Source organism: Panthera uncia, chromosome B1 (genome assembly GCF_023721935.1).
Source record: "Panthera uncia isolate 11264 chromosome B1, Puncia_PCG_1.0, whole genome shotgun sequence".
NCBI classification, from domain to species: Eukaryota; Metazoa; Chordata; class Mammalia; order Carnivora; family Felidae; genus Panthera; species Panthera uncia.
The window spans coordinates 41,465,869-41,483,057 of record NC_064811.1 but is presented as its reverse complement, the minus strand read 5'-3'; the positions used below and the strand labels follow the sequence as shown (position 1 = coordinate 41,483,057).

The 17,189-nt window shown below is 38.0% G+C and overlaps 1 protein-coding gene across 1 annotated transcript in view; it reads left to right on the top strand.

Moving 5' to 3' along the window:
• Positions 1-17,189, top strand: part of SCFD2 (sec1 family domain containing 2) — a 333,259-nt gene that overhangs the window by 70,020 nt on the left and 246,050 nt on the right. The window contains exon 4 of the mRNA XM_049632033.1: positions 5,658-5,833. Within this exon, the coding sequence (XP_049487990.1) occupies positions 5,658-5,833 (176 nt within the window). The remainder of the gene's footprint in view (positions 1-5,657; positions 5,834-17,189) is intronic.

The window sequence follows — 17,189 nt, the reverse complement described above, 5'->3', positions numbered from 1 at the left end:
GGATGCTGACCATATTTCTTTGCCCTTTGACCTCAACAGAGGTGGGAAGCTGGCAGTTATTTTTACTCTTCTGTTTCTTTATCCCTTGAAAGTCAATGCTTCATCCATTGTATAAATCTGTGATAGTGATAAACTCAAATTTCCCAGACAAAAATACATATCTGTTTATTTTACCTGAGGCATACGTGATTTTATTTCAGAATGAAGAGGCTATTTAAAAAGTAATACTAGCACCTGCTTCTCAAAAATTCAAATCATAATGTACATGAACTAAAAAGTGAAGGTACACCCTCCCTCCCCACTATTGTGCTCTTCAACATAATCTTTGTTCCTAAATTACTTTCTTGCTTTCCAAGCCTTTTTCTATGTAACATGGGTAAGAAAGTAAGTAAATAAATATGAAAAATATTATGAGAAAAATAAAATAAAGAAGCATACTAATCATATGGCAATATAGTTTCCCTTGTGATTCTTTTCCCTCATTCTTTAAAAAAAGGTTTTTTTTTTAACGTTTATTTACTTTTGAGAGACAGAGAGTGAGCAGAGGAGGAGCAGAGAGAGAGAGGGAGACACAGAATCTAAACCAGGCTCCAGGCTCTGGCTGTCAGCACAGAGTCTGAAGCAGGGCTCCAACCCATGAACGGCAAGATCATGACCTGAGCCGAGGTCAGACGCTTAACCAACTGAGCCACCCAAGCACCCCTCTTTTCTCTCATTCTTATTAGTGTTTTGGCTAAAATACCAGAAGGAAACTTAGTCATACAGTTGTGCCTTATTTTAAACATTACATGTACACTTTAAAAATTATGTAAAATTGTTAAAATTTTAATTAAAATATTTTAATGTTTATTTTTTATTTTATTTTTGAGAGAGAGAGAGAAAGAGAGAGAGTGGGCATGAGTAGGGGAGGGGCAGAGAGAGGCAGACACAGAATCTGAAGCAGGCTTCAGGCTCTGAGCTGTCAGCCCAGACAGAGCCCAGCGCGGGGCTTGAACTTGTGAACCGTGAGATCATGACCTGAGCTGAAGATGGACGCTTAATTAACGAGCCACCAATGGACGCTTGAGCCACACAGGAGCCCCAATTAAATTAAATGTGTGAAGATATTGCTACATCCCTAGAAAACTGTTTCAAGGAAAGCTAAATATACACCCACCCAGCAAACACATGGGCATATAGCCAGTAGAAATGAGTGCTTACATCCACCAGTGAGTGCTTACGTCTAACATATGTTAGAATGTTCACAGCATCATTATTTATAATGGCTCCAAACTGTAAAATATAAGCAGAATAGATGAAAAAGCAATCAAAGCAGAATAGATGAAAAAAAAAAACCCAGTACAATCATTTAGAGCAATAAAGCACATTAAAAAAAAAAAAAAAGATTGAGATTCTGGATAATGTTGAACAAAAGCTAGACACAAAAGAGTACATATGTGTAATTTCATTTATATGAAGTTCAAAAGCAGTTAAAAAAAAAAAAAGATCTGTGCTGGTAGAGGCAGAAGTAATGGTCTACCTTTGTGGGATTACTGACTGGATAGGTATACAAAGGATTCTTCTAGAGTGTTGAACATATTCCATACCTTGATCTGAGTGGTGGTTACATGGTAGATATATACGTAAATATCAATTGAACTGTATACTTAATATTTGTATGCTTTACTTTATGTTATACTCCTCATTTTCCACCTGTTTTACCTGATGCTCCCGAGCCTGGAGTTGCTGGTGTCTTCTAGGGAGGTGGCTCCCTCTTTGTTGCCCTACCTTTTCATGGCAAAGCCTTTTATGGGTGGCTGAGGTTAGGAGGTTTATTTTTATGGTTTGTTTTGCTCCATCATTTAGTATACTTCCAACCCTCTTTTACCTTCCAGGAATTTATATTTTAGCTAAAATTTTTTTAATATGATAAACATGACAATAGTATAAAAATAGATAAAAATGACTATATATATATATATATATTTATAAAGTTGGAGTTCACTTACAGTTATCATTACTTGAATATTCTCATTTCTGCTGTTTCTCAGTTATAATTAAGTACAGTTATGTCTCCCAGTGGAAAATTTCATTCAGGTTATCTTCTGATTTATATGGATTTATAGCAATATCTTTTTCATAACTAAGGGAATTTGGGTATGGGCTTTCTCTTGGGGTGATGAGAATGCTCTCTAAGTGTATAGTGGTGATGGCTGTACAATTCTTCCAAGAACTGCTGAATTGTATATTTTAAGGGTGAATTGTATGGTACGTATCCAAACAAAATTTAGCCAAAGGTTAAACATAAGTCACGAAACTCCCCTAAAACGTAGAAAGAACAAGACATTGAAAAGTTGGTAGAAAAGATAAAAGATATAGAGAACCAATCTAGGAGGTCTAAGAACGATATTTGAAGTTTCAGAAAGAAAGAGACAGCAGAGTATAAGAAATTAGCAAAGGAAGAATGAGACTTTCCCAGATGTGAAGAAAGTCAAACTGAATAGGCCTCCTGAGAAGAAAGTGGAAAGAATAAAAGACTTCTAAACTAGACATAATCACTGTGAGTTCTTAGAGTACAAGAGAATAAGAGCCTGGGGGCCCCCAAATGGAAAAAAGAATCTCACCTACAAAGGAACAGGAATGAGATTGGCACACATTCTTTATTAGCAACCATGAAAACCAGGATGTAGTGAACAGCACATTATTGGCAACCTAGAATTGCAGACCCAGACAAACTATTATGAAACTCTGAGGGCAAGAAAATGCCTTTTCAGGGACACAAAAACTCTGCTTTCTTCAAAGTTTCCTTTCTGAGGAAGTTACTTGAGGATGTCCAGCAAAACAAGGCAGTATACCAAGAAAGAAAAATCAAGGATTTAATGAAACAGTTCCAACAGAGGAGAGCAATAAAAGCAGTTCCAGGCTGCTGGCTGTGCAGAAAGGCCTAGAAAACAGTCTGCCCATGTTGGAATGGGACCATGAAGGGTTTGACAGTATTCAGGAAGGAAAAAACCGCACAGACTCCAAAGGTAAGAGAGTGTATTTGAGGTTAGAAAACGTTAAAGCTTCGTTGAAGGCAGATAATACCTTATCAGAACAGAGAGAGACAGAGAGAGAGAGGAAGGAAGGAAGGAAGGAAGGAAGGAAGGAAGGAAGGAAGGGAGAAAGGGAGGGAGGGAGGGAGGGGAAAAGGAAGAATGGAAGAAAAAAATATGCCATAGAGCATTTTAGGAGCAGAGTATTATATGCATAAGGAAATGTAATCATAGCACTTAATTTGGCTCTGTCATTAGTAGTTATATAGTTTATAATGATGTAAGCACTATCGATTGATTTTGAACTTTTCTAATGAAACCATAGAAAGAGCACATAAGACTGTGTTATGGCTACAGAAAAAAATATAAATGCCTGTCATCGTGACAAGGTACAAATATAAGTATTGGTGATTTGAAAGATGAAAAGGGGAAATAAGTAAAGGGAAGTGTAAGGGGGGGGGTTGACTAATGTCCTCTTTTTAGAACATGGAAAGCTGGAGGCTACCATCTGCAGTTGACAGAACAAAAAAGAAAGTTTTAGTATATAATGTAGGTTACAAAAATAACCAACAGATGGGGGCAAAATGTTTGAAATCTTTTGTCTGCATATAGACTATCTTACAGTCTCTTTGTTGTGTGTTTCTATCCCTTTTTATTTTTTTCTGGCATTCTGATGGAGTAAGGAAGGGATATAAACCTATTTGTTCAGTCTACTCTCTGAGCCTTTTGTATGTTATTTACAAATCTCCTAAAGCATCTTTCACGCACAAGATTCAGGCTGTCTTGTGTTAACTGTTGAATTTTTCTCTGATGGTCCTGCCTACTGACCTATGGTTTCATTTTAGTAGAGCTGTTACCTTTATGTATTGTTGTGGGTGTTTTTGCTATAATGTGTATACATTCCTGGAAAAGTTGTTTTGCAGAATCACATACTAGGAATCAGGATTCATGATAAAAAAAAATACCATTAGCAGAGGCCCATTCAAAAGTCTTTGCAAATTAATAATCCAAGCACTGACAAAACCAGTAGGAATCTTGATAAAATACTAGCATAGATAAAAAAGATATGCTAAATTTCTGTACAAAGGGAAATGTTACAGCATATACAGGACTCTATGTGAACCAGAGAGTTGAAGGTAGCTTACTGGAAGGGGATGTAAAGAGGAGGAGAGGCTGTTTAGTTGTGCCGAAGATTAGGAGAACAGGAAGCACTTCCAAGGCAGGGGCACATGGCCAGGCAGAGCCCAGAGAAGGAGCTGGAAATGCGTGCGCACTGGGTATCATGGTTTGTTTCGTCTTATGGCTTGCAGCGTTCAGCTGCTGCTATTAGGTGGCACAAAATGTTAAAATAATGAGAAAAAATGACAAATGAACAGATGTGACTTTTGTGTAATACTGAAATTATTCCGTTTGCCAATTGTGTGTGAAAAATTAAGTTTTAGCAGGACATACTGTATCTAAATATTTTAATGTACTGTGCCTTTATTATACTAGAAAAATGACTGAAGAAGAGGGAAATGTTATGCTGATTTCTGGGAACGCAAGACTTAAAACACAAAAGTTTGTTTATTCAAATTTCACACACTGGGTTTTCACGAAAATGATGAATAAAAAAACATGCAATGACAGTATTATTATTTCTCATACCAAGAGGTTTTTAAAAAATTTGCTAGTAATATGCTGTTTTAGACAAAATTTCTGATGGTAGTTGCTTTCTACCATTAAGACACAGTTCTATGATTAAATCAAGCCCAGCACTGACAGAATAAGATGTGCAGGAAAGATTTACCAGACTTGCATCTAAGTTCGGCCCCATTGCTGCCTTCTTGTCCAGTGGAGAGAATCTGGTGTTCAGGAGTTTCATCCACAATACCGATGAATGGCAGGAATGCAGTCTGAGACCCTGGAGAATGTTAAAACACTTGAAGGACTGCTATATGCAAAAGTTGGAGCTAGAGGCTCTGAAGGAGTGAATCTTCAACAGGCATTTTGTTTCGTTTTTCTTACAATCTCTAGTCCTTTATGAGATGGGGCTCTGGGTCTAGGTCAAGGCAACCACCCTAGTAAAAATGATGCCAACCAAACATTTTCTTCTGATGCCTTGTCTTCCAGGTTTGTTTGTTTGTTGCCACTCCAGTTCTCCATAGGTTTTTATTTCATGTAACAGCCAGCTTTTATCTTCATGAATATTGTCATGAACCCACTGATACCAGTGATAAGGTTTTAGCTCCAGTCATAACAGATTTCTCCTCCGACTTTCTGTACACACGCGCACCATTAGAAATTTTGCCTTTTTGCTTCTTCGATTGTTATGTCCTCAGTCTTGGAGAGGCACCCTATTTTGAGCTCACCAATACTTACTGGTGTAACTTTATCTGAGAACTTATTTATGGGGCATTGTAGAATTACAGGATAAACTCTACTAGCAATATGGCCTTGGCCAGATGGCTTAACATCTGCGTCTTTACTTGTGCAATGTAGGTAATAGTTTCAAATTTGCTGTTGTCACCATGTTGTTTTAAGAATCACAAAGGCTTAGGAAAGCTCGCCGTCAACTCTGAAGTTCTGCCCAGTGCAAGGCAGTAGTATTACTGATGACATTCTTCTCATGATTTCACCATTGATAAATTATTGTTTCTCCAGGGAGAGTCACTCCGGGGCAGCTCCTGTCCTATATTCATCTCTTCAAGAACAACCTCAAAGCTTTAGTGAGTCACTGTGGGCTCCTACAGCTTGGGCTGGCCACAGTTCAAACTCTGAAACACCCACAGACTGCCAAATGGGACAACTTTCTGGCTTTTGAAAGACTCCTTCTCCAGGTATGTTGCTATGGGAGTTTCTTGGGATATTAATAGTTAAAATGTTCACTTCTGGGGAAAAACTTGGATTTTTATTGTAGTCTTAATAATAAGTCATATTGTTGACATATGCTCTATATCATATTCTCTAAGAACCTCCAAATTAAAATTACACTAGGAATTTTCCATACCTTTTTTTTTTTTTTTTTATAGTGACCTCTTTGGCTTTTCACTCAATATCAAGAATGTCTTTTGAGCATTTGACTAACCTTTGGGAACCTCTTCAACTTTATGCCATTTGGACCTTTCTTGATCTCTATGGCATCTTTATTCAATCCTTGCTACTTTTCTTGTAGAATATTGCTACTATTTACATTTCTTCTGACACTAATCCTCAGATAACATCTAGCATGTGGCTTAAAATGATGTTTAGTAAAAGATGAAGGAAGGCAAACTACATTTGTGAATGTGGTGAATTTGAAGTGATTTGTATTGGGTCAGGACCTTTTCATGATTGATAAAACTTAAGAAGTTATAAAGCATTTCAAACTTAAATAAAATAATATGACATATCCACATATTCTCCACATAGAATCAGAATAATTTACCATTTTTATGTTTACTTTATATCCTTTTTCATTAAAGAAATAAAACTAGAAATAAAGTTGAAACATTTCTGATACTATACCCTTCCTTGCTCTGATTCTCCTTTTTGTTTTCCCAGAGGTATTCACAAACTCAATTCCTTGGTTTTATATTTTTATTAAATACTTACTTATCCATAAATAATACAGAGTATTGGGCTCTGGGTTTTACTTTTTATGTAAGTAATATTGTATTATAAATATTCCTAAACAACATGTGTTTTCCTCTCAACATCCTATTTTTAAGATAGTTCAAGCTGACATGTATTGATCTAGTTCATTTAAACTATACCATACTATTTGATTGTATGACTATACACACTTTATTTCTCCAATTCATATTTATCCAATTCAAATATTCCATATTTGTATGCGTGTGTGTGTGTGTGTGTGTATGGAGAGGGACAGAGAGAGTGAGAGGAAATTCAGTGGAGAGAGAGAGAGAGAGAGAGAGAGAGAGAGAGAGAAGAAATAGAGAAAAAAGAATATGGTGAATCCCCCAGGACATGTTTTTTGGTGTACATGTGAAAGAGTTTTTGTAGGATACATACCTTGGAAAGGATGTTAGATTGTTGACCATGCATATTGTTGAGTTCACTGAATATCCCAAAAGTGATCACCAAAGAGTTTGAACTAGTTGACCCTTGCACTAGGCATGGATGACATTTTGTTCCCTTACATAGTGTCCAGTACTCAGTTTTATCAAATTAGAACATTTTTTAAAATAGTGGAGTCAGTGCTATTTCTTTATGTAAGTTTGCAATTCTCTGACTCCTGATGAGGTTGGACATCTTGTATAGTATTTATTGGCTTTTCAATCTTCCTCTTCTGTCAATTACTCATTCTTTTTTGTTTTTTTGTTTGTTTATTTATTTTGAGAGAGAGAGAGAGAGAGAGAGAGAGCGAGCAAAGGAGGGCAGAGAAAGAGGGAGAGAGAATCCCAAGCAGGCTCTGTGCTGCCAGCCCAGAGCTCAGCGTGGGGCTTGATCTCACGAAACGTGAGATCATGACCTGCCAATATCAAGAGTCAAACGCCCAACTGAGTGAGCCACCCAGTCACCCCTCAATTGTCCATTCTTATATTGTGCCCATTTTTATCTATTGGGTAACAGAAAAACTGTCTCATATCATGCAAATACTTCTCTAAGGATGTGGTTTGTCTTTTAACTTTAATTCCAGTATATTGTACAGAAGTCTAAAATTTTAATGTAATCTAGCTGGTTAATATTATCCTTTATGATTTGTGCTTATTTATGTTTTATATTAGAAACCTATTTATACCCCTAATTTCTAAACATGTTGTTCTATATTTTCCACTAAAAATTTACTTTTGACATGTGAAATTTTAATGCACGTGGAATTTATTTTTGTTTATGGTATCATTCAGATCTTTCTTTTCTTGTTTTGAGAGAGAGAGGGCACAAGTGAGCGAGGGGCAGAGAGAGAGAAAGAGGGAGAGAGAGAAGTGGGGCTTATCCGGGACTCATGTTTACCCGAAGTGGGGACACGAGCTCACCCAAAGCAGGGCTCGTGGTCACCCGTAGTGGGACTCAAACTCATGAGCTGTGAGATCATGACCTGAGCTGAAGTCAGATGCTTAACAACTGAGCCACCCAGGCGCCCCTAACTTTCTTTTCTTCCATATGGATAGTCTAGTCTCCCCACATTATTTATGAAATACTCCAAGTACCATAAATTATTTATCTAAGAGTCATTTTCCTCTTTCTCGTGTTGGCAAAGCATCAGTTTTGTTCCAGTGTCTGCTCTTTTCTCATGTGATTCAGGCAAATCCTGATTGGTCTCAGAATACATTGGCATTTTCATTTCCTTACCTGATGATTAGGTAAGCTGATGATTAGCAGCTCAAGCCAAAGATAGGCGAAGGGTAGTCTGCTGGAAGTGTTTCTAGGAAAGGTTTTCTTTTGCCCTGACAGAAGATACATAATTAGGAAACAATTTCCTTTTTCTGCCTCTTGATGTATGTTTGTGACATGAGCAGTTTTGATAATGAAGGGAGCTCACTGAGATCTGAGGAAGACAGAGTCTGGATCTTTGATGACTTTGAACCTTAGCTCAAATATCTTGTTTTGTGATATAATTATTCTTCTCATTGTTTGAGTCATTTAAAAAATGTTGGTTTTCTGTTATTTGGAGCCAAAAGATATTCATCCTTTTCCTACTAATATATGATATGCTAAGACGCCACATAAAAGTGAGCATGTTTCTTACTTTCTAGTCCGTTCCAGGTTAGTCAGTTTATCCATCACAGAATTAATACTACAATGTTTTAAAATCAGTATGTCCAGTTTTATGCTTTTCTTTATAAAAGAGAATTACAAGATTTATTTGTGGATATTTTAAAGATTTTAATACCATTGTGAGTTGAATTTCTTAAGGTTCAATTTTCTAATTGTTTGTTGCTGGCACACAGGAATACTCTTGACTCTTGCCTGGTGATCACATGTCCAGAAACTTTGCTTTTGCATTATATTTGTTTCTTCCTTTCTACACTGGACACCATTTCTTTCTTAGTGCACTGACCAGATACGAGGACACTGCTCAACAGAGGCAGTGAAAAGAGGTATCTTCGTCTTATTCCTGAGTTTAAAGAAAATGTTCTAAAATTTTACCATTAAATATTATGTTTGCTGAGGTTTTTTTCTTTTTTGTTTTTTGTTTTTTTTGTTTTTTGTTTTTTTACTTTTTTAAAAATCAGGCTAAGAATGTTCCTTCCTAAACCTAGTTTGCTACGTTGTTGTTTTGTTGCTGTTGTTTTTATCATATGTGAGTGTTGGATTTGATTTAATACAGATTATGAATTTTTTAGATGACTATGTAGGGTTTTCTCACCCTTAATTGTTAACGTGGTAACTTGTAGTCATAATTTTTTAATGTTAAAGAATCATTACTGTGTTCCTGGATAAGTTCAACTTGGTCCTGCCCCACTGCTGGATTTAGTTTGCGAATACTTTACTTAGCTATTTGCACTTATGCTCCTAGGTGAGATTAGCATATGATTTTTCTTTATTGTGGTGCCATTGTCTGGTTTTAAAACAAAGGTTATGGTACTTTTTTAAGAATCAGGATAAGTTTCATTTTTATATTTTCTGGAGCTATTTGTATAAGAAAGGAATAATCAGTTGCTCAACAGGGAGATATCTCTAAAGAACCACCTCCCCATAGCTTTGTTGTTGTTAGATTTAGATTTTTATTTCTGATTTAATCACTTAAATATTTCTAGATCTATTTAATTTCCTGTTTCTTCTTGAGACTTTGGTAGTTGATATTAGCTTAAGTTGGCTATTCATTTGTATTTTCAAATTTATTGGCAGAAATTGATTCATAGACTTCTCTTAAATATTTAAATCTCCTTTGAATATATAGTTATATTCCATTTTTAAATGCCTAGTATTTTATTTTTATTTATTTATTTTTATTTTGCTCACTTTGTTTTTTATTTTAGTGTTAGTGGAATTTTATTAATCATTCTAAAGATCCAGCTATCTGTATCTGCATCTGTCTATCTCATGTATACTCATACCTATAGCTATCTATTAAAGGCCATGAGTTCATACTAACCACAATTCTGATCTAATACCACAGGGTTATTGTAGCTTTTTCCCTTTCCCTGTTTGTAACTTCCCTCTCTGACCATGAAGAACCTGTCTCCCCTTACCCTCAACATATTGAATGACATGATAAATTCCCCCCATATGTAACCAATCTCCCATTAGAGTTGCCGCGCCTCTCACGCCCTCCTCACCTCACCTGGGCTCTGTCTTCCTGCTGCAGGCCATGGCCAAGTCCACGTAGATGTTCTCTTTCGCCTCCCACACAGGCAGTCCTCCTGAAGCTGCCACGTGCATGCCCTTCTCGCCTCGCTGGAGCTCTGACATCTTGCCCTGTGCTCCCCCTGCCTCGCCCTTGTGCATGGGTGCCCTCCTCACTCCTCTCAGGCTCCGGGACCCACCAGCAGACCCCACTGCTGCCCGAACGGCACAGACACCTCCTCATTCTGCAGGCTCTGACCCCAGCCATAATATTGCCTTTGCCACTCCCCTGTTCAGATGATCTCACCTTCCTGCTCAGGCTCTGACATGGTCTTTGGAGACTGCTCTTCTCCAACTTCCAGTGAGTGCTTTTTTTCACCTCCTTTGGTTCTAACAACCCTGTAGACTTGTTACTTCCCCCCTGGATCCCTGTATAGTCCTTTAGGCTCTGATAACCTGCTCCAGGCCACTGCTCCAACTCCTTCCCTCCCCATTGCCCTGCCACACAGCTTCCTCACCCTCTGCTGCCCACCACTTATGTCCTCTAAGGTGATTCTCTAGCTCCAAAGTCTAGCAAAAGTGTTTTAACGCAAGGCAGAGCAGTTTTCTCCCAGGAATGATCATCTTTCAACTCACTAGAGGTTTCTGAAGAAACTTGATCCAGTATTAATGCTAAGCCATCTTATATTTGTAATTAAGTTTTAGAATCCTGTTCCATATTAGACTGCCTCAGATGTGACCACAGGACTTGGTGTGGTTCTTTCAGCAAGTGGAAAGGAATAAAAACACTGGGGAAAAGAAGTAAGTGTTTAAAATGCAAAAACCCTACTTCTTATCATAATTGCACGTTACCCGGCTAGCACTGTGTTCTCCATCATTTCTGGATCCTTGCATGTTAGTGTTGTAGCAGAGGCAAACTTGTAGACTGGCCGTCATAATTTCTCTTTGTATATGGACATGCTTATTTTATATAGTATACATTTACCCATTAGTGTAACAAGTCCTAATATACGGTGAGCTATCCCTTTTACAGACGTTAGTTTGATAGTAGAGCATCTAAGTTTATTTTGAGGACGAAGGCAACTTCTAGCATTTCCCAAAGAGCTTGAGAGCCGCTTAGATGCAAATCTCAGTCAGCACGGAGAGTTGTTTATTTCTTTGGAGACTCATTTCCACCATTTTCTACCAGGCCTTTGTCACCGGGACCTCAATGTTGACTTTATGGCCTAAGTAACATTATAGACAATCTTGGTTAAGAAAAAGAAATTGGTCCTGGAAATCTATACTTAAATACAGGTTACTGCATTTCCTCTACACTACCATCTTTTGGTTCAGTGGTTTAGGCGATTTTATGACAAATCAGCAACAGATCTGAGTACAATTCATAAGACTTATGTTTGGCTGAGGCTTCTGAAAATGACAGAAAGATCATGTTGTGTGCTCAAAAGAGAAACTTTTTTGAGTGTTGTTGGGGAAAAATCTAATATTTATTAGCAGTGAATATGCTTTTAAAGACCAAAGGAGATAAAACAGCTTCTCAACTCCTTTTCCTCTCCCTTATCTCCAAGGTCCAATATCACAGTCTGTGTTTTAGGTGTTTGGTACACGTGTGCACATTGCCAAATAATTGTTTCTGTTTCAAGTTTCAAATGTAGGAAAGAGCAGATTTAATCTGAACATGGATACATATGTGATTCTATTCATGAATGTATTCACTTGTAAGAGTAGCTTTGCTTTATTTATTTATTTATTTATTTATAATATGAAATTTATTGTGAAATTGGTTTCCATACAACACCCAGTGCTCATCCCAACAGGTGCCCTCCTCAATAAATCAAAGTACAGATTTACTTATTTTGGATAGTCGTCTACGAAGAATTCTCTTTTTAGAGTGGAACAAGAGAGATTGATTTCGTCACCTCATCTAATTAAGATCAAATTGCCTACCTCATAGTGTTTGCTATTGTTAGGATTGAATGCAATTATGTACGTACATCACTAAGTACAGTGCTTGACATTTAGTAAATACTCAATAAATAGTAGTTATTTATTCTTTCAGCTGAACCACAAATATTACAAATGCCAATTTATTTTATAAGAGCAATGCCTTCAACATACTCTCGCCTAGACTTTGTTTTTCTAACTTGAAGTTTGTTAAGGAAAAATGAAGTTGTTCCTTAGGACAATGTTACTGCCTTTTTGTATTTACTGTTTGATAATATTTAACAGCATTTTTCTTTAAAGCTAGATGTAAATCCCAGTGTCTCTAATCTGCATGTCTGATGTTTTTGTGCCAATTGTCACAAAGAAAAACTTTATTGACCATAATTTACTGTGGTTATGAAACAGTAGCAAGCTCTGTGGTAGAAGAGGCAGCTGTGTTTATATTTCCTAAAATAATATACTTTATACATATGTGTTACCCATCTCCAGTTATTTCTTTGGGCAGAATTTACATTTCTAAATTAAAATATCACACTTGGAAAGGGAGTTTGAAATCAAATAAAATGAGTTACAAAGCCACTCAAGATAACCCAGGTACATGTTGCTTTAGTCTTAAATTTCACTTGCCTTTGCAGTGAAAAGTAGCTATACCATTTTACTAGTTGTCAAACCAGTTTTTTTATGGGTAGAATGAACTCCTTTTATGAGATACTAAATTTCAGAATATCTCTTCTGTAACAAATCACATTTCCCTTAGCTAAAGAGTATGCCTGCTTGTGCTGTAACAAACTGGGGGTTCACCTTCCCAGTCCTCTAGAGCTTCTGTGAGGTCCCCAGCCATGTGGCACGGCTTGGAAGTAATGCCTCATTTCAGTTCCATGCCTGACCGCACCGACACCCTGGGAGGTCCCGTTTTGTTGTGACTTGTCACTTGCAAAAGTGCTGGTCACATCATTTGGATAAAGAGTGAGGTACGAGGCAGAAAAAGATGATTCCCAAAGCAGTCCTGAGTGTCGTTTACACATTAAGGAGATTTTTCATAGGATTTTTCCTGAGAAGGAAAACTGTGGAGCATGTTTAAAAGAAAACCTCTTATTTCTTTTATACTCGACTCTCAACAGTTCTGACACCAAACATGTAGGACTCCCTACACCAACCAATCCTCCAACTCTAAACACCAACTGGGTGACCTACAGTTCAATCATGACACTAACTAAATGGAGCTAGTGCAGACCCCACAGGTTGTAGGCACAGTCCCACAAGACTCCCCCCCTTCCCCCCACTTTAGACATCAATTGCAAGTCTGGGCTTCTTATACTTCTGACCAACCGGTTAGATATCAGGTCGCCCATAACCCCTTTCTCGGGCTTGATATTTGGTATAATGGCACACAAAACTCAGGGAAACATTTATTTAACTTGATCAGTTTATTATAAAGGGTATTACAAAGTATATAGGTGAACACTCAGATTAAGAGGTACATAGGGTGAGGTCTGGAAGGGTCTTAAGTGCAGGAGCTTTTGTCCCCATGTGGATGGGATATGCCACCCTCCCAGCACATGGATGTGTTTACCAAACCAAAAGCTCACTGAACTGTATACTTGAAGTATTTTTATGGAGGCTTCATCATGTAGGCATGATTGATTATTAACTCAGTCTCTAGCCCCTCCCCCTCCCTGGAGAAGAGTGGGTAAGGCTGGAAGTTCCAAGCTTCTACTCATAGCTTGGTCTTTCTGGTAACCAGTCCTCAGGAACTATTCAGGAATCCACTAAGAGTTACCTCATTAGAACAAAAGATGCTCCTATCACCCAGGAAATTGCAAGGGATTTAGGAGTTCTGTGTACCAGGAACCAGGGTCAAAGACCAAATATTAGAACAAACGATGATTCTAGAATTTGTATCGCTCAGGAAAATATAAGGATTTTAGAAGCTGTGTGCCAGGAACTGGGGGCAGAGACTAAATATATAGTTCTTATTATGTCACAGTGTTTTTTACAGTATTACATCAAAATAACTGCAAAGGCAAGTATTAGAGAACAACAACTTTCCCCCACTCCAGATTTCCATGAGGTGGGTCTTTGTAGGCATGCTCTTAGTCTGTCTCTGACCCTTTACATCCTCCTCTCTTGGGAAGAGGACTGTCTTTTCTAGTTGGCAAATTTGGGATGATTGAATGGGCTCAACTCTGCCTTTTCTCCTCTCGAGAGGTGCTCTGTCTGTGGAGAGCACTGTGGTACTCAGCGGTTTCAGCACCAGAATCTGCCTTCTTCTTTCTCCACTCTTCTTACTCCTTAGAGCAAGCTGGCAGCAGGGAGTAGGTGCTCTGCCCTGTGTCTCTATGGGAGGGCTCCCTGGTCAGAGCTTGCCCCTGACCCGGGGGAAAAGGCTGTCTGATTCTGGAGCTCCATAGGAACAAGCCACTTGGCTGACAGACCTAATATTCTATCACCCAGACTGGCCTTTATCACTAAAAAAAGGGATGTTTCGACTCATGCCTTTACTAAGGTCTGCTTTATTTCTCAACTTGTTCAGAAGAGAGGTGTGGTTTTTTTGTTTTTGTTTTTGTTTTTTTTTTTTTTGGTGGTCCCTTTGGAGAGCCCTACAGTAATCAGTTGTTTTGAATGAAATGTCTTAAATATTTTGGGAGAAGAGTTAAATGGGGATTTATTAGTTATCTCTTTGGACATTTGTATTAAGCAGTTTTGTACCTATAAAGAGATGTAGGGGGGAGATTGTAACATAATACATAGGAAAACTTTATTTTTTAATGATTGGGTTGAAAATAACAAAGGTAATTTTCCATTCTGAAAATAAAAGGGGCAGATTTGGTCAGAAGAATACTACCATTTTTCATTGATTCTAAGATGTCAATTTTTCCCCACATTTTAGTATTTCTGAAATTGGGATGCATCCTGAAATTCATGGTATTTCTTAGTTTAATGGCAGTATTCTGTTTCTTGCTGGAAGTATATAAAATAATGGTATATATTATTTGGTAATAATGGTATACATTATGATCAGTGGTATCTTAGAGTCAATAAAATGGGGCTTTGAAGGTAGGAATTCAGACCTTAGGTTTGACTTGGTGTCTTCCTGACTGCTGTATTGCCCATTGGGTTAAAATAATGTTATTTAAATGGCAGTTTTCCTTCACTGGCCATGACTATGACAAATGCTTTGGCACATGAGGTATTCATTTCACTGTAGCACTTTTCATAAATTGAGGAGGTTTCCCGCCCCGCCCCCCCCCAGGCCCCCCCCTCCCCCCAGTAAGTTTGTGCCTAGTGCACTATGCTGTGAATACATTGTTACCTCTGGGGTAATCCTGCTGCCATGTAAGAAGTCTAATTGCCCTGAGACCTCCATATTTTTAATGTTTTTTAATGTTTATTTATTTTTGAGAGAGAGATAGAGACAGAGAGAGACAGAGAGAGAGACAGAGACAGACGGGGACAGGGTTGGAGAAAGCATGAGCGGGGGAGGGGCAGAGGGGGGGGGGGACAAAGGATCCAATGTGGGCTCTGCGCTGACAGCAGAGGGCCTTATGTGGGGCTAGACCTCATGAGCCATGAGATCACGACCTGAGCCGAAGTTGGATGCCAGACTGAACCATCCAGGCACCCTGAGACCTCCATTTTTGAGATGACAAGGGCTCTTGTAGAATCCCCAACCTTGCCTACCAGCTGTGTGAGGGAGCCATCTTGGATGCCCAGCTCATGGAGCTTTCAGGTGGTTGTAGCTCCAGTGGACATCTGACCACAACCACACAATGTTCCAAAACAGGACTGCTCGAGCAAGCCCTCCTCAAATTCCAGATATGACTCCAATATTGTAATTAAAATAAAGTGTTTAATTCAAGTAGAAAAATTTTTTTTTTTTCTGTGTGGATTCTTGATAGCTTAAGAATGTGTTGACTTAGCTTTGGTCCCTAGAGTGAAATATAACTTGTATAATATTTTAAATATAAAAACACTGCCTTTACATTGCTAAAAATTGTGACAGATTATCTTAATTAAACCCATGATTAGTGTTTTAAATCACTACTGATACATAAAATTTAATTATTGAATTTGCCTACTTTTTACCTATCTTGCATGTAACTCATTTTGATTAAAAACATGTGAGACATTTTATTCACAACTGCTGATTACCCATTATGAACTAACTAAAATTTAGTTAGAACAACCGACCTGAAATTAGTTAATACTATTTAAGAAATACAAACACCAAGAAACACTACTTAGAACAAGCGAAAAAATAACTCCTGAATACAAAGATTGTATGTTCTCACAACTTTTCTAACCATTTTCTTTGTTTATCCTCCTTTCCCTATAAATAGCTGTAGGGCCTCTTTCTCATGGTTCTGGAGAACCACATTATGGCCACATTATGGCTAACTCCTAAGTATTAATTTCAGTATTAAGTTATAGATCTCCTTTTCCCAGCCACATGCACATGCACATGCACATGTGAACACGTGCATGCGTACACACACACACACAAACACACACACTTCTTCCCTGCATAACAGGTCAAAAAAAGAAAAATAGAGCTGAAGTAACATTGATTCTGGTAAATAGGAAAACTTGGGACTTTAAAATATTAGGGTTTTTTTCCCCCAGCTTTTCTGATGGCTGGTCCAGATCAAAACTTCAATGTCACGTCCTCAGGAAAGCCAAGCCTTCCCTGAGTAGCTCTGTCATCACTTTAGTTTAATTTTGTTTCTCCTTTGCTGATAGTTTTTGTTTACACACTCATTGTCTCCCTTGCTAGACCGTAAGATAAGTGAGACTAGGGACTTTGTTGACCCTGTTTACAGGTATGTTCCAGAATGTACATTCTTCATTTTCATGCTGGCCATAGCAGGCTTACCTGCCTGCCTGTGGGAATTTGAGAAGTTTGTTATAAACATGGAGTTCACTTGCCACAGAATGGCACCTGAATACGAATAACTACTTAAGTCCTTTATGAGAGTTCAGAATGATGCTTTGCATAGACATAGGACTGAAGCTTTTTAT